At 50.9% G+C, this 17797-nt stretch overlaps 1 protein-coding gene across 4 annotated transcripts in view; it reads left to right on the top strand.

The window, feature by feature from the left end:
- The window catches only part of CALN1 (calneuron 1), a 178429-nt gene that overhangs the window by 6807 nt on the left and 153825 nt on the right, over positions 1-17797 (top strand). For all 4 annotated transcript variants that reach the window (XM_064677618.1, XM_064677622.1, XM_064677621.1 and 1 more), the window contains one exon: positions 8997-9121. In XM_064677618.1, coding sequence (XP_064533688.1) covers positions 8997-9121 — 125 coding nt within the window. The remainder of the gene's footprint in view (positions 1-8996; positions 9122-17797) is intronic.

The following is a 17797-nucleotide window of genomic DNA, read 5'->3' as shown; positions in this document are numbered from 1 at the left end:
GGCCGTGCTCTTCAGCTCAGCTAAAAGCTCAGGGAGGCTTTTTTCCCCTCCCTGCCAACAAAGAGCACCATCAGTTAGTTCTCTGTGATCTTCTCGTGTTCTGCTCAGAAAAACACGAGCCAAGTGTTGCAGAAAGAAACCCGAGGGTTTTGTGTTTGAGCAGCCAGGACAGCAGGGGGGGTCGGCGTGACGGGCTGGGAGGTGTGGGGTGGTGGCACAAAGCCTCTCCTGCACCTCTGCCCTCCGCTGGTCGCTCATTGAAACCTCTCAGTGTTGACTTTGTCGTCCCCCCGTTCCCGGAGTGCTGGGGGAGCCGATTGCAGCCTCCCCAGGGGCAAAGGCTTCACTCCCAAACTGAGTCTTTTCGTGTTTCCAGGTGAATTATGAGAAGGGGGAAAGAGAGGAAGGTTTGGAGGGTTTTGTTGTGTGGAAGAGGAAGGTTTGGAAGGTTTTGTTGTGTGGAAGAGGAAGGTTTGGAGGGGTTTGTTTTGTGGAAGGGAGGAAGGTTTGGAAATTTTCTGCAGGAGAGGAGACATGAGCACGACAGTCTCTGAACCCTCTCTCACCACAGCCTGGTCCTGGTTTAGTGCTAGTTAATAACCAGCCTGGTGGTTCTGGAAGCTTCTTGTTGGGACAGGTCTTTGGGTCAGTTGATCCTCTCCCTGCAAGAGAACTGGGATCCTCTTTTTGTGGATCTGGATCCTCTCTGTGAATCTGGATCCTCTTTTTGTGGATCTGGATCCTCTCTGTGAATCTGGATCCTCTTTGTGGATCTGGATCCTCTTTTTGTGTATCTGGATCCTCTTTTTGTGAATCTGGATCCTCTTTGTGGATCTGGGTCCTCTTTTTGTGGATCTGGATCCTCTTTTTGTGGATTTGGATCCTCTTTTTGTGGATCTGGATCCTCTTTGTGAATCTGGATCCTCTTTTAAAACTGGGCTCTCCTATGAGCCTGCAGGCTGCCAGGGAGCCCCTGGGTGGGCACAGGGTGGGCATCACTCCCCTTGCAGTATTACCTGGACAATTTGGGCAGAGAAGATGAAATCCAGGTGAGGTGGAAGTGCTGAGGGAGCTGGAAGGTCCCTGAGCTGCCTGTGTTCTGCTCTCAGCCCCTCAGCAGCTCCAGCTTCACAGACTCCTGGTTTTTAAGGCCCAGGAGGAATGTCAGAAACGTGGAAAACAATCGATCACAAGCTGTTCTCACCCTGTTAACTCCAGCACCTGCTTGTGCTTGGCTGAAGTGCATCTTCCACCAGGCATCAGGGCTTGTCTGGGACCAGACAGGACGTGTCACTCCCTCTGCTCGTTTGTTCCAGTGGTTAATCACCTTTGCCATTAAAAACTCGGCCTTAATTTCCAATTTGCACGTGTGCAGCCTTCAGCTTCCCACCACAGGAGCCCTGCACTGGGACATTTTACAGCTGGGTTTTTTTAACCTGTGTTGGCTTTCTCTCATCAACTCTTCCCTCCTGAAATGGTCTTTTTTTTGGAAGCCCCTGGGTGATGGACACCATGGGCCTGTTGTCTTGTGGAGGAGCTGGACCCACAGGAGGGAACAGGACACACTGCAGCCTCCCCAGGGAGAAAAGTTATCCCCAGGGACAAAAGTTTCATTTCCAAACTCATTTTTTCATGTCTCCAGGTGAATTATTAGAGAGAGGAAGAGAGGAAGGTTTGGAGATTTTTATTGTCTGGAAGAGAGAAAGGTTTGGAGATTTTTGTTGCCCCCCCTTTTTTTTTTTTTAACTTTTTATTATCAGCTCAGAGGCTTCTTCCAAATCAACTGTGATTTATATGAAGATGTAATTTTGGACTAACCTTGGCTAAACACAGCTGGGGGCAGCAGCATCAGCAGCTGCATCTCAGTGACAGAAAGTGGGAGAGGGCAGCAAAAATCTTGTGATTTCTGGCTGCAAAAGTTGAGGATGAGTTTGGGAGCTAAGAGGAGCCTGGGGAAAAGGATGAAAGGCTGGTGAGTGGGTTATGATGGTTCTTTAATTAGATTTAAGCCCGTCTGGGGAGGGAAAGGGGTCTTTATCCCTGGAGATGCAGAGCTATCAGGTCCTTGCAGCCCTTTCCTCCTGGCAGTTTAAGCTGAGGATGAGCCCAGACCATGGTTAAAAACACCAAACAACAGCTCTGGTTTAAAGCTGTCCCACTGTGTCCTCACATGTTCAGCTTGCAGAAGGAGATGTGTGTGTTTTATACTTGACCTGGCATCCTCAGCTCTCCCTTCCTGCCAGGACTCAAAGGCAGATGTGAAGCATCACTTGTTCAGTGATGTGATGTCTTTTAAAGTGACCTTCCTCTTCTTTTTCATTCCGAATTTACTGCAGAAGGTGGGGGAAGGAGGGAGGGGGAAAAAACAGCACAAAATCTTCTGAAGCTCCTGTTGCTTTGTAGTCCTTGAACCTGGAAGTTGGTGGCTCCTGAAGTGCCTTACATTACATTAGACTTGTCACTCAGATCTTGTTTTCTGCGTTTCAGAAGGTGTTCTGTTTTGTTTTGTTTTGTTTTTTCTCAGTTCCATCCTTGAATGCTGAAAACTGTCTGTTTGTAAAGCCTTTTTATCCAGTGATCACTTCATTGCTGGTATGTGCCAGCAACAGCTCCAATTTCTTGGTCATTGCCTGAACCAGGGGAATATTTTCCTGGTCTTATGCCAATAAATAATCAGATCCAGCCCAAATGCCACGGGCAGGAGGATGAGGGCACTGGGTCTGTGAAGGGTCAGGGCTGAAAGTGTCCCCAGGGGCCAATTTTAATCTGTACCTGCATCACCCCCAGCAGCTGAGCAGTGAATCTCACACGTGTGTGATCCCTGTAAAAGGGATGAAATGAATCTGGATGGATTAATTTGCTGAAAGCCCCTTGTGTGTCCGTGCTGGTTCCAGCTCCTGCCAGCCATCCACGCTCCCAGACAGTGGGAGCACTCCTGTTTTCCAGAAAAACTCTTGCAGAGGCAGCTTTAGGGCTCACCTGCACTCACAGCCCCACGACTTTGCATCACAGCCTGAGGAAATTTGGCCTCCAAAAGTGGCCCAGGGTTTTATTGCTCTGTGACCAACTGGGAGCAGGGAGGCTCCTGCCTTTCTCTCCCTGCAATAGATCTGTTCATATACAGCCCAAATGTGCTTTTCCATGTTTTTGGGGGGTTTTGATACCAATAAAGATTGATATCAACAGTCAGAAAATACAAACTTCCTCAAAGGTTTTCCTCCCTGGGAGGATCTATTTTAGGGCTTTCTTTTAAGGCTCTCTATTATTTTTCTCAATTCCAAGGCCTCTTTATATTGGATTTGGAGCTGCAGATCAAACCATCTGCCTGAGCCCTCAGCCCTGTGTCTCTTTACACACCTGAGCTGACAGTGATTAAAACAAGAGTCTGCATTTTATTGCAGCAGCTGAAACCTTCACACCTTCCAGAGCTCTGCATCCTCAGAGCTCCTCCCAGTACCAAAAGGAGCCTCTTTGAGCCCCTCAAAGAGGTTTGGGGGGTTTGATACCAATAAAGATTGATACCAACAGTCAGAAAATACAAACTTCCTCAAAGGTTTTCCTCCCTGGGAGGATCTATTTTAGGGCTTCCTTTTAAGGCTCTCTATGCACCAGATCTTATTTTTCCCCATCCCAAGGCACCTTCCAAGGCCCCCTTTTATTGGATTTGGAGCTGCAGATCAAACCATCTGCCTGAGCCCTCAGCCCTGTGTCTCTTTACACACCTGAGCTGACAGTGATTAAAACAAGAGTCTGCATTTTATTGCAGCAGCTGAAACCTTCACACCTTCCAGAGCTCTGCATCCTCAGAGCTCCTCCCAGTGCCAAAAGGAGCCTCTTTGAGCCCTTCAGGCTTTTCCTGTGGCAGCTTGGGCTCATGTTGCATTTGAGGTGCCAAGTTTGTGTACAAAATAAATTAAAAAAAAATCTTTAAAGCTATTGTTGGCAACAGGGAATGCAGGTGATAAGGGACAAAGTGACTTAGGGCTCTTCCTGGCAGAGGGATGTTGCCAAGGCCACGTGTCTGCAGTGAAGCACTTGAGTTGTCTTCCCTTAACTATATTGGCTGCAAACACGGAGATTTAGTCCAGCTCAGTCTCTCCTAAGCCAGAGATTAATCCATGACCTTGGAGAGAGGGAAAGCACTAGTGCATGGACAGCAACAAATGGAAAATGGAGCAGGAATAGTGATGGGAAGCCGGTGGTGTCCCCTGGCTGGTGTGTCGTGCCCAGAGCAGGGAGGATCAAACAGCCCAGGAATTTCCCAGGGGATGCTCAGGGCTCTGTTTGCTCTGCCCTTCCCCTTGGATCCAGCTGGATATCACACAGAAGATAATGGCAGTGCTCCAGCCCCGGGGAAAAGGGGATCCTCTCCTCAGAAGTCACTGCTCTTCTTTGCTTTCCATGTTGAAACGTTGCTGTGCCCAGGGAGAAGCATCTTTAACACCGGTACTTCATTTGATGAATTTTTAAAGGGTTTGAAAGTGAGCTGAGGGATTTTACAGCTACTCTCTTCCAGCTTCCCAACCATCTGGTTGCTTCACAGATTTTCTGTGGATTCCTGTATTTCTTGCAGCCCCTTTCCCTAAGAAAGCAAAGCTTTTGCTGTTGTGCTGCTCGTGTGTGTTTGTCCACCCATATCCCTGTGTTTCCCTGCACCTCCAGCTGGAACTTTCTGCCAGATTTGTGGGAGAGATGGAAATCTCAGTTTCACCCTCATCCCACGTTTCCGTCATTCCTGTTTGACACCCTGTGGGGATGGTCAACATCCAGCCTGGGGAGCTGCTGGCCCAGGTTGTTACAACCTCCTGGGACCCCCAGAATTCCAGCTGAATAAAGGCAAATGCACGATACTGGCCAGGTGGGACCCAAACAGTTGTGTGTTATCTGCTTGGGGATGTTAAGCCAAGAGGTTAAACCAGGGTCAGCTCCTGGACATCATTTTGTGCTGCACTTAGGAGGGAGTTTAACAAGAAACCTTTTCCAAATTGGTAACTCCCAAGGGAGATCCAGGATAAATACAAATTAATCCTGATCCCGTCTCGTTGATGATATTTGAGCTAAACCTTCCAGTTGAATGTTCGTGTGGATTTTGGGTCTTGGAAGCCTTTTTAGAAAGCTGGGGAAGGATGCAAACCATGAGGAGACATGTGAGCAGCATGGAGATGTCTTCTTTTTTTTTTATCCTGATGGCAAATTGCTTCTGAACACCTTCTAAAACCCCCCAAATGTGGCTGTGGCGAGAGGCAGGAGCGGGGCTGGCAGAGCTGCCACCCGGCATTCCGGGGGATGGAACCTGCTGGGGAGCTTGGCACAGGCACTGCAACCTTGGCAAGGTACCATGGTAACGTCTCCAGACACATGTTTATGGGTTCTTTGAGGCCTCTTTGGTTAAATGTCAATGTTTTCATGAGATTATTCGAGGAGATTTCACTGCTCCAGAATCCCACTCTGCCTTTCGGGTTGAGAGTTGCTCTGTGGAAAATCACAGAACCCCAGACTCACAGAATCCCAGGATGTGCTGAGCTGGGAGGGACCCACAAGGATCCCAGAGTCCAACCCTGAGCCCTGCACAGGCCCAGCCCCAAGAGTCACCCCCTGTGCCCCAGAGGATCAGCCAAACCCTCCCTGAGCTCTGGCAGCCTTGGGGCTGTGCCCACTGCCCTGGGGAGCCTGGGCAGTGCCCAACCAGCCTCTGGGGGAAGAACCTTTGGCTGAGATCCAACCTGAGCCTGCCCTGACACAGCTCCAGCCATTCCCTGGGGCTGTCCCTGGTCCCCCCAGAGAAGATGTGTCTGTCCTGACTGCTCAGAGATGGAGAGCAAAGCTCAGGGTTCAGTTCCCTGCTTGTTGTACAGCTCTGGGAATGGGGCAGGAGCTGAGGGGCATCTGCCCTAGTCCCATTCAGGACATCTGCCCAGCTCCCAGCCAGGGGAGAGGAAAATTGCTGCAAATTTAACACATTGGAGAGGTAGAAACCCTTTGGCTCTTTGCAGTCCAGCACCAGCCCTGGGCAGGGCATCACCCCAGTGTGGGCTGGATCCCATCAGCACCAGCTCACTCATGCTCTGAGCTTACCCAGGGCCTCACCACGTGAAGGTTTCTGTGTTTCCAGCATGGACATTTTGGTGAAATTCAAAATGAGCCTTTCACAGAATCCCAGACTGGTTTGGGTTGGAAGGAGCCTCACAACTCATCCAGCTCCACCCCCTGCCATGGGCAGGGACACCTTCCCCAACACAGGGTTACTCCAAGGCCTTGAACACTTCCAGTGATGGGGGTTCCAGCCTGGACTGATCTGGCTGTGCTAGGACAGGTCTTTTTTTTCCAGACAGGCATCAGGCACCCACATATTCCCCTGAAGCTTTACTCGGATTTCAACCTTGAGTGCTTTACAAAACCTGGTGCTGTGTTTCACCAGCTCTCCCACAGCCCACCCTCCCTGTGCCCCTTTTTGCTGTTTTTTCCCCTCCTTTCAGGCCTGTTTTTGGCCTCAGGCTCCTCTCTGCAGGTTGCTGAGCGTGCCTGAGGTGCAGCTGCACATCCCTGTTGGACACCCAGCACAGGAGCTGCTGCTGGTCCAGTTCTGAGCATCCCTGGCTCAAACTGGAGGCAGGTTGAGAGCTGTTGAATTCCAGCAGCTCTGCAGGTTTTCTGTGGAATAATATTAGATTTTTAAAAATACTAATACATACCTGGGTGGTAGAATTGAATCCTGGATTTCTCTCCCCAGGGTATCACGGGTCTCCTCCAGCACTAAAACACATTCCAGGATCCCAGGGAGCTGATTTTAAACACTCCAGCCCTCAGGGGAGATGCATTGTCATTTTTTCTTTTTTTTTTTTACTGCTTGTAGAAGCAGAGGCAGGGAAAGTGATTTCAGAAATGCTTTAGTGAACTTAACTGCAGGGTTTGCTGCTGCTCCAGCGCTGGGGGAGCTCAGGGAGGGAGCACAACCCCGGGCTGGGGCAGGGGGGTGCTGGGTCCGTGCCCAGCCCCACGGGCTCAGCACACTCTGGGTTTGCAGTGCAAGCACATCCCCGTGTTGGATTAAACCCCTTTCATTCAACAGGGTTTTGAAAACCCTGTTGATGGATGCTGTGATTTTTGGGGTTGTCCTGTGCAGGGCTCGATGGTCTTTGGGGGTCCCTCCCAACTCGGGATATTCGGAGATTCCCTGGGGTGTTTTTCAAGAGAAAACAAGGATCTAGCATTCCCTGAATACTTTGTGGTGGGCCTGGAAACTAAGAAAGGTAAAATTCCCACCTTAGTGCTGAGAAAAATATGTCAGAGCCAGCAAGAGATCCCAAGGAAACACATTAATTGGCAAGTGCTGGGAAATTACAGATGTGCTTAATGAAAAAGAAAACCTTGTTTACGGTTTCTAATGTGCTGCTGAAGGAACTGGCTCCCAAATAAAAATACTTAAAGTTACGATTAGGATTTATTTACATAATTACTGCCAGAGAAATTCCAGGGACGTGCTGAGCAGTGCATGAGAAGCCTCATGGCTTTTCCTCTTTGCTTCCCAGTGTCTCCAGGTTATTTTGCTCTTGGGGAGTCTCTTGAAACTGTTCCTGACTCAGTGAGGCAAGGAGGCATTTGTTACAAAATTAATTCATATATATGTGGATATAGATTTGTTTTATTGACTGTGGTAGGAACATATGGCTGAGTAAGAGCCAGATCATCCTTGTAATTGGAGTGCTGGCTGGAGAAGGATTCAGGAGGTGGCACTTATGGCAAGGCAAGGATGCTCCATGGCTACAGCAAAGATGCCCTTGGAGTTTGTTTCCAAGGGGCTGTGACCCCCAGGGACATGAGGGGGTTGTGCCAAAGCATAAATTGATATTAATGGAGGGTTGCAAACCGTGCCCAGGGTGTCCTGGCCACCTTCCAGCCCCTGCAGAGCCCCTGGGCCGGATCCCAGGGGATATTGGTGTGGCTCTCCTGATTTATATCCACTGGAAACATGGAACAGAAAGGCCCACAATGGGTTTGTGCTGCCTGGATCCAGCCAAGGGGATGACAAATCTCCCTCTTAATATTTCAATTGACTTTGGCAAACTTGCCTCTTTCTTGTGTATCCTAAATCAATGTGTAAGTGCTGCTGACAGTAATTCCCACTTTTGTCTGTGCAGATGGCTGCCCTTCACTCTGCTGCCGTGTTTATACCTGCACAGTTTGCAAACACCCTGCTGCTCCAGCCTCCTGTTGAGCAGTATTTTTCCTTCCCTATCAGAGTTGGGAGGTGAAAATGTTCTTTGTTGGGCCCTGCCCGAATGGGAATTTTCTTCTTTCTTCTTCTCCCTGAAGTCTGGAGCCCAGGAACTGGTGGTGACGAGCACCTCGCTCAGGGAGGGTGCCCTGGGTGGGGGGTTAAACCACCTCAGGGGCCTGGAAGCTCCAGAGCAGGGGCTGAGAGATGGTCTCCAGGCTCTTGCAGGGCTTTGGAAGTTGTGCTGCTGGATCTAGTTGGGGATGTTGCATTTCTGGGATTGTCCAAGGCCGGGTTGGACAGGGCTTGGAGCAGCCTGGTCTAGGGGAAGGTGTCCCTGCCCATGGCAGGAGGGTAGAACAAGATGAGCTTTAAGGTCTTTCCAACCCAGACCATTCTATAATTCCATGATCTTATGGAATCTTTTCAGATTTTTTAATTGCATGTCAATGCAGACCCCTGTGCACTGTGAAACTATTACCAAGAAGCAAATCTGGAGGCTGAAAGCTGCCATACGAGTGCTAGAGAGTCCTCTTTTCCTGCTGCTCTGTCTCTGCTCACTCTTCTTCATCACCAGGAAGCAGCAGCTGCATTTTTGTTTGTTTAGCTCCTCTCTCAGACACTCAATCAAACCTGCAGCCCATCAGTCACGCGCCAACCTCGCCGGGGACGCTTCGGCCCAGCTACTCCCTCAAGGCACACACTGCTCTTGTACCATTCCAGTAAAACAGGGCCAAATCATTCCAACCAACCATTCTTTTCCCTTTCCTCTCGTTCCCAGGGAGAAGATGCCATTCCACCATGTGACAGCTGGCTTGTTGTACAAGGGCAACTACCTGAACCGCTCGCTCTCCGCCGGCAGCGACAGCGAACAGCTCGCCAACATCTCCGTGGAGGAGCTGGATGGTGAGCACATCCGGGGGGGTTCCCAAGTTGCTTTTCCAAATTCACCTTTTCCACGGTGTTGTCAGCAGGTGTTCTCCCCGTGGAGTGAGGAGGAAGGGATGGCTCAGCAGGTCGGGCGCAGAGAAAAGGGCCCCGAGCGTGGAGAGCCGGGGAGGGATTTTAGGCTCGGATTTCGTCCTTCTGAGAGGCAAGAAGGACAAAGTCAAGAAGTCAAGAAGGCAGCTTCTTGAGACAGGAAGGCTGCATTTTATGGGCAAAAGTGCAAGAGAAAATTTAGGCTAATGTGTATTGCAAAGATGCTTTTAGCTTTCCTGGAACCTGCAGAGCCGAGTCTGTCCCTTCCGAGTCGTCTCGTTTGCTTTGTGGCCTTTCAAAAGTGAGGTTTCTCTGTGTCTCAATAAAACAAGATGCATGGAGGCAGCTTGTGGCTTAAGAAGCTGGGAAGGGCTTTAAAATTCCCTTTCACAGGTCAGTGATTGGGAGCACAGCCTGGCCTCAGGCTGGCAAAGGCCATCAGGAGGGTTATCCACATCTGCTGCCTGTAGGATCCCATCATTTTCTGCCTGGAAGCTGGTTGTTGCTAATCCCTCCTGCCCTGCAGAAAGGATGTGTGGCCAGGTAGACTCCCAGCCTGGTTTGTGGTGGGAAGGTCTCCTTTGTAGATGATTTATGGCTCCTCAGGGTCATTTCTAAGCAAAAGTTAATTTGTGGACAGCTGGGCTTTGAGTGCTGTGGAACAAACTGAAGCTCTTGGGTTGCTTCCCAGTGGACATTTGGTACAAGCCATGATCATAAGGAGTGGCCTCGATGGAGAACTCCAGGAGGAAATGATCAGGGGAAGGGTGCAAGGGGGAAATGGTCCTTCCAGGGCAGGCTGGAGGAAGTTTGGCAAACATTTCTTCTCACCCTCCCCCTCTTCATGTGTGCTTTTGTAAATCAGAGCTCGGTTTACAAGCCTTTGGATTTGGGTTTGTGAGCTTTGAATTAACTTATCTTTGGTACAAACAGGGCTTTCTCCTCCCTAGTGAGTGAGAAGGCAGCTCAGAGGAGAGATGCAACACGAGGAACCCCTTTCAGGGCAGCTCAGCTCAGACCTCAGGACTGCCCAGGGCCTGTCCTGGGCTCTTCTGGGGCACAGGAGCTTGGCTTGAAGATTGAAGTTCAGCTGAACTGAGGTGACTCAGCTTCTCTGCATCCTAGAGATGCCAAGCTGTGTTGCAGGTGAAGCTTTGCTGTTGTCCCTGTGGCAGGAGGTGAGATCAGGTCCTGCAGTTCATTCCAAACACAGACAACGAGGGGGTTTTTGGTTGTGCCAACCCTGGTCAGAGCACAGCTGCTGTAACTGGGATTTGCAGACAACTGTCAAGAGCTGATCCAAGGGGTGGTGTTTGGTCAAAGGTTGCACTCAATGATCTTGAAAGTCTTTTGCAACCTTAATAATTCCATGATTCCATGACTCTATGAAGTGGCATCAGGGCTGGAACCCACTGTCAGGGCTGGGACACACTGTCAGGGCTGGACACACTGTCAGGGCTGGGACACACTGTCAGGGCTGGACACACTGTCAGGGCTGGGACACATTGTCAGGGCTGGGACACACTGTCAGGGCTGGAACCCACTGTCAGGGCTGGGACACACTGTCAGGACTGGGACACACTGCCAGGGCTGGGACATACTGCCAGGGCTGGGACACACTGTCAGGGCTGGAACCCACTGTCAGGGCTGGGACACACTGTCAGGGCTGGGACACATTGTCAGGGCTGGGACACACTGTCAGGGCTGGAACCCACTGTCAGGGCTGGGACACACTGTCAGGGCTGGAACCCACTGTCAGGACTGGGACACACTGCCAGGGCCATCCCATCCCACTCATCCCTGGTTTGTCTCCCTGCTGTGTGCACAGCAATGACCTGTGGCTGGAGTGGGAAGGCAGCCCAGCTCATCTCCACCCTTGCCGTGCCCCCCTGACCCCCGCTGGACTCTGCAGGCTCCCAAACCCTCTGCCATCCCTTTGCCCTGCGGGGTGGGAGCAGCAGCTGCGGGAGAAGGGCCCCCCCTTCCCCAGCACTCCAAGGCTGCGGAGCGCGGCTCATCTCCCTTAATTAAGGCAAATGAAGCGAGTTAGGTGTGCAGGAGTTGCCCGGGTCGCTGCTAATGCCAGTCCCCCATTAGCCCCCTCGGTGCCCCATTAGCGCCGAGCTCCGAGCGGGAGCGTTCATTCAGCTCCGGGCACAAAGAGCATCCCCCTCGTTCTCCGGGAGATTTAACTAATCAGCCATTTATTTCCTGCCTGTTAAGCACGGGCTTCCTGCTAGAATTCAGCCAGATTATTTTCCTGAGAGCCCTGTGCTCCACAAGCCCCTCTTTCCGAGGGCTTTGTGGCTCTGCCAGGAGGACGTGCCCCGGTGCTGAGGAGAGCTCAACCTCAGGCCGTTTTTTTCCACCTGCAAACACAGAAGTGACACCAAATTGATTCGTGTCTGCTGAAGGCAGAGCAGCATAAGAAGCTGCAGAGAGTTTTCTGTGTGCCAGCCAGCAGCACACAGCCTCTGGAATTTATGTTTAACATTAAGGCAGCATCTCTGTCTTGCTGTGCTTTGTCACTAATAGCAGATCAGTGCCTAGGTGTGCTGGTAATTGGGGAAGGTACCACTGTTCACTGCCCAACCTAAAACAGAATTAGTCTTTCTGCCTTTGAGCATAAACTGTCTGAGGGTGAGTAACAAAATGTTCTTCCTTGAGAAGTTAATGTCAGGGTATGGGAGCTTTGTGGATATATCAAGCTGTGATAGCTCGACGCCAATAACATATTTGCATTTAATCTTACAGGGTTGGGAAAGAGATGCCAAAATTCTCCTTGGTTTCTTTTTCAATGAGATTTTGCTCCTGAGGGAGTTCCAGCCTATTGAGAAATTCCAGTCACACATATTAAATTATGAAAGGTTTGAAGCTGGGGAAGTCAGTGGGAATTTTCTGTAATGTTCCCTCTGCGCTCGGGGCTCCAACAAGTGCCTGATCTGCTGGGGTTTTTCCAGCAGATTTTTTTTGTTTTCCATGTCTAGCATTGCCTGTCTCAGCACTTGGGGAAGGATTTCTGGAATTGTGGGCTCTGGGATGCTGCAGGATCTGTGCAGCCTGACTGGAATACAGGCTGGAACACAGCCTGTCTCCCTGCAGTGAATACTGAGTTCTCCCTGTTTGCAGCCTGAGGGTGATGGGTGAGGGATAATATGGAGATCAGGGAATGAAAAAATAGTTCTGGCTTCAAGTAATGTAAGAGAAAAGGAGTCCAGGTTTTGGGATGGACATCCAGTGTGCTTAAGGTGCTGCTCTGCCTCTTCTCTGACTGGTTTTTCTAAGAAATATTTCGAATCATGGAACAGGTCAGGTTGGAAGGGACCTTAAAACTCACCCAGTCCCACCCCCTGCCAGGGACAGGGACACCTTCCACTAGCCCAGGTTGCTCCAAGCCCTGTCCAACCTGGCCTGGGACACTTCCAGGGATGGAGCAGCCACAGCTTCTCTTGGAATTCCACCCCAGCCCTTCACCACCCTCACAGGCAAGAATTCCTTCCCAATATCCCATCTAACTCTGGCAGTGGGAAGCCATTGCCCCTTGTCCTGTCCCTCCATCCTTGTCCTCAGTCCTTCTCCAGCTCTCCTGGGGCCCCTTTAGGCCCAGGAAGGGGCTCTCAGCTCTCCCAGAGCTTTCTCTTCTCCAGGCTGAACAATCCCAATTTTCCCAGCCTGTCTCCATAGGTGAGGTCCTCTTACCAACTCCAGACTTGCTTCAACAATTCCATGTCCCTCCTTTGTTGGGGGCACCAGAACTGCCCACACTATTCCAGGTGGGATCCAACGAGAGCAGAGTAAGTTTTCCCCTCTGAAAACTTCCCAGACTTCCATCAACCATCTGTCAACTTGAACTGGGCTCTGGTTTTTTTCCATCCTGCTTTAAACACAGTTCTGGCAGCCAGGGAAGAGGCTGGAGAGATAACAGGTCACTGCTGATGCCTCTTCTATTCCGAGCAGCCACGCTGCTATTTGTGGTTCTCTTTGGGGCTCTGTAGTAGTGTGAGGGTGTTTAGGAGCTGTCACCGCCACAGAAGGGGAATTAACTTGCACAAAGCCATATTAGGAGCTCCTTAACTTTGTTAGCAGCCACCAAATGATGAAGTTGGAGGTGGCAGCACATCCATAACCTGCCTCTGAGGGGCTGCAAAGCACGGCGGGGTTTTGGATCGGAGTTATCGCCGTGTGCTTGGAGGTTTCTGGGCATGAGATTATAAATCAAGGCTGGGAGGGGCTGGTTTTCTACGTTAAGGCTGGGAGGGGCTGTTTTACATATAGATTTCCTGGCTGCTGTTGGGTGCCATGGAACTGTGGCGTGGTTTGTGCCGACCCTGCGGTTTCCACGTCCCTCCTCAAACCACCTCCCGTCCCCACGTTTGGAGTATTTTTAATAAAAAAAGTGGTGGATGGAAATAATCATGTCAAGCTTGAGTCATCCACCTCCATAGGCACTATCTAAAGGGTATTGTCAGGAGGCAAAAACATTCCCATAGCAGGAATGTGACAAATATCACCTGAAGGGAGGCACACGCGTGAGAAGCAGGCTTTGCAAAAAGTGCCTGGGAGATGTGAACCAGTCAGTGCCTTGCAGAGAAACCCCAAAGCTGAACCACAGCAGCAGCTGTTTGTCCAGAAAGACATCGAGAGAAATCCTTACCTGCCCCAGATTCCTTTGAAATCAGCAGGAGGAAATGGTGCTGCAGGACAGCTCTTGGCATCTGGGGCTGCAGGTCACGCAGCTCCCGCCCCGGGAGGTGGGTCTGGGGTGTCTGTAAGGGTTTTTCTAGGCTGGGAGAGGTGTCTTTTGGCTTGAAGGTTGAGCTGCATCTCCAGTTTTGCCTGCCTGAACTGGAGATGTCAGCAGAGCAGCACGTGGAATGGGGCAGAGCTGCTGCCTGCAGGAGCTTGGGGTGCAGCAGCTCCAAGGCAGGAACGTGGAGATTCCTCAGCAAGAGGCTGTTCTGTCACTGTGGATTTTACACCTCCTTGCAGGATGTGCTTTACTTGGTTTCTGCTTCTTCCCAGCAAGCTCCCTTTTGTCACCCCCAGCAGCTCTTTCCTGGGCTCCTGTGTAGAAGAGAACCATGAGCAGCTCCAGAGTACCCTGGGAAACAGTTCTTGAAATAATTTAAAGGTCATGGTTAAATGCTGCCCCACATGGAGTTTAGATTAGCAGTTCTCTCCTGCTTGCCAAGAACACAGGCAGTGCCAAGTGGCTCAAGGTGTGTGGGGGCTGCAGCAGGTTCTGGAGCCCCAGCAGCAGGGCCAGAAGGGCAGTCATGGGGCTGGTGACACTCTGGGTCCCTGCTGGGGACACACTGCAGGTGAAATGGCCCCACAGCAGTGCCATCCTAACCCTGCCTCTGGAAATAAGGCCAAAATCAGGGCTGCACATCCGAGATGATGGTCCTTGGATGTTGTATGCCCTGGGAAGGGAGCCTGCCCCAGCTCCAGGAGGGTTTGGCTGATCCTCTGGGGCACTGGGTGTGACTCCTGGGGCTGGGCCTGTGCAGGGCTGAGGGTTGGACTCCTTGATCCTTAGGGGTCCCTTCCATCCCAGCACATTCTGTGACTCTGTGACTCTGGGATTCTGTCGTGCTGTGACTGTGATTTGATGATTCTGTGACTCTCTGATTCTGACTCAGTGATTTGGTGATTCTGTGATTCTGCGACTGTGATTCTGTGGTTCTGTGATTTGGTGACTCTCTGATTCTGTGATTCCATGATTCTGTGATTCCGTGATTCTGTGGTTCTGTGATTTGGTGACTCTCTGATTCTGTGGTTCTGTGATTTGGCGATTCTGGTTCTGTGACTGTAATTCTGTGATTTGGTGACTGATTCTGTGGTTCTCTGACTCTGTGACTCTGTGATCCTGTGGTTCTGTCACTCTGTGATTCTATGACCTGGTGATTCTGTGGTTCTGTGATTTGGTGACTCTCTGATTCTGTGATTCCATGATTCTGTGGTTCTGTGATTTGACGACTGTGACTCTGTGGTTCTCTGATTCTGTGATTCTGTGACTGTGATTCTATGATTCTATGATTCTGTGATTCTGTGGTTCTCTGATTCTGTGATTCTGTGACTGTGATTCTATGTTTGGTGATTCTGTGATTCTGTGGTTCTGTGGTTCTGTGATTTGGTGTCTCTGTGATCCCGTGACTGTGTTTCTGTGTTTCTGTGACTGTGGTTCTGTCACTCTGGGATCCTGCAGAGCTCTGTCTCCAGGCACTCTCGTTTGGGGGTTGTTATTTAGCACAAACCTGTGAGCTGTGAGGATTGTGGCTCATCCAGACCCTCGTTCTCTCCTGTGTCACCAGGCAGGTTTGATCCCAGTCCCTTGCCCTGGAGAGCCGGGGCTGTTGTGCAGCTCCTCATCTCTCTCTCTGGGTGTTGATATTTCTGGCTCTGTGTTTCCAGCAGGGATTTCAATCCTGCTGATGGCACAGCACAGAAGGGACAGGGACAGGCAGGTCCCCTCCAGCCTCCCCAGCCAGCTGGCTGTGCCCTGTGGGGACCAGAGTGATTATCTGTGCTGTCCCAGGTGAGATCAAGCCGTGTTTTGGAAAAGGAATGTGCTCCAGGAGGGAAACCCAGGGGAGAGGGGAATTAGTCACTTGACTGAGTCATGGAGCAGCAACAGGCTGAGTCTGCTCTGCTCAGCTTTGTGTCCATGGGAAGGGGAAAAAACGCTTGGAAAAGGGGAAAGAGGAAGGAAGGCAGGCACGAAAGGAAGGGAAGGAAGGAAGGAAGGGAAGGAAGGAAGGAGGGAGGAAGGAAGGAAAGAAAGGAAAGAAAGGAAAGAAGGAAGGAAAGGAAGGAAGGAAAGGAAGGAAAAGAGAAGGGAAGAAGGGAGGATATTTTCCTGGGCCAGCAGCCATGCCAAGGTGGAGGAGCACTGGGATACAGCTCCCCTGGGATGCTCTGCACATGGAGTCCTGCACAGCTCTCCAGGTCCATGCTCAGTGTAAGGACTGCCTGTTAATGAAGTGGATGGAAGTGCATAAAGCTCATTTTCTCTTCTGCAGGAGTTTTTTTTTAAGGAGAGGTTTATCCAGTGTCGCTGCTGTGAGTGGCCATGGCTGGCAGTGGAATTATTTATGTCTTCTATTGGGCTTTGATAGTGTTTCATGTCTCTGAATATAAAATTGCAGCATCACCGTGCAGAGTCTGGTGTGGACAGGAGCAGCTGTGCCTCTCACTTCTGCTCAGCTCCTTCTGCTGATTTTCCAGCTCCATATTTTAATTACAGTGTGGGTTTCCTTGGGACTTGGGAGTTTGAGGTATGAAACAGTAAAATGAGAAAATCTGGTGCAATATTAATATTCTTAGAGCCAGAGAATCCTGGAATGGTTTGGTTGGAAGGGACATTAAAGCTCATCTTGTTCCACCCCCTGCCATGGGCAGGGACACCTTCCACTAGCCCAGGTTGCTCCAACCTGGCCTTGGACACTTCCAGGGATGGGGCAGCCACAGCTTCTCTGGGCAACCTGTGCCAGGGCCTCCCCACCCTCCCAGTAAACTCTGCAGAGTATTATTTTATTCCAAGGCTCCCATTTGCTCCAGGCAGTTCCTGTCCAGTGGAGTTGCTGCTGGAGGGTGGGGGGTACCTGTCCCAGGCCATGTCTTCAGCCCTGCTGAGGTTTAAGGAATCCCCCAAGGCAGAGGTTTGTAGTTCTCATTCCCTGAGGTCTGTCCCAGCCTCACTGGAAGTTTCCAGATGTCAGGATTGCTGAGTGAAGCCCTTGCCCAGTGCAGCTGTGGGGGCTCTGTTCTCCTGAGCTCCCTTTGGGAATGTTTCCTCTGGGGCAGCGAGGTCCTAGGAGCCCCATCCATCCATCCACCATCCATCCATCCATCCATCCATCCATCCATCCATCCATCCCCCATCCACCATCCATCCATCCATCCATCCATCCATCCATCCATCCATCCACCATCCATCCATCCAGCCACCATCCATCCACCATCCATCCATCCATCCATCCACCATCCATCCATCCATCCATCCATCCATCCATCCATCCACCATCCATCCATCCAGCCACCATCCATCCACCCATCCATCCATCCATCCACCATCCATCCATCCATCCATCCACCATCCATCCATCCATCCATCCATCCATCCATCCACCCATCCATCCATCCATCCATCCACCATCCATCCACCATCCATCCATCCATCCATCCATCCATCCACCATCCATCCACCATCCATCCATCCATCCATCCATCCATCCATCCATCCACCATCCATCCACCATCCATCCACCATCCATCCACCATCCATCCATCCATCCATCCATCCATCCATCCATCCATCCACCATCCATCCACCATCCATCCACCCATCCATCCATCCATCCACCATCCATCCACCATCCATCCATCCATCCATCCATCCATCCATCCATCCATCCATCCATCCATCCACCATCCATCCACCATCCATCCACCATCCATCCATCCATCCACCATCCACCATCCATCCACCATCCATCCATCCATCCATCCATCCATCCATCCACCATCCATCCATCCATCCATCCATCCATCCATCCATCCATCCATCCATCCACCATCCATCCATCCATCCATCCATCC

Source organism: Pseudopipra pipra, chromosome 21 (assembly GCF_036250125.1).
Source record: "Pseudopipra pipra isolate bDixPip1 chromosome 21, bDixPip1.hap1, whole genome shotgun sequence".
Lineage (NCBI taxonomy): Eukaryota > Metazoa > Chordata > Aves > Passeriformes > Pipridae > Pseudopipra > Pseudopipra pipra.
This window is presented reverse-complemented; position numbering and strand designations above follow the sequence as displayed.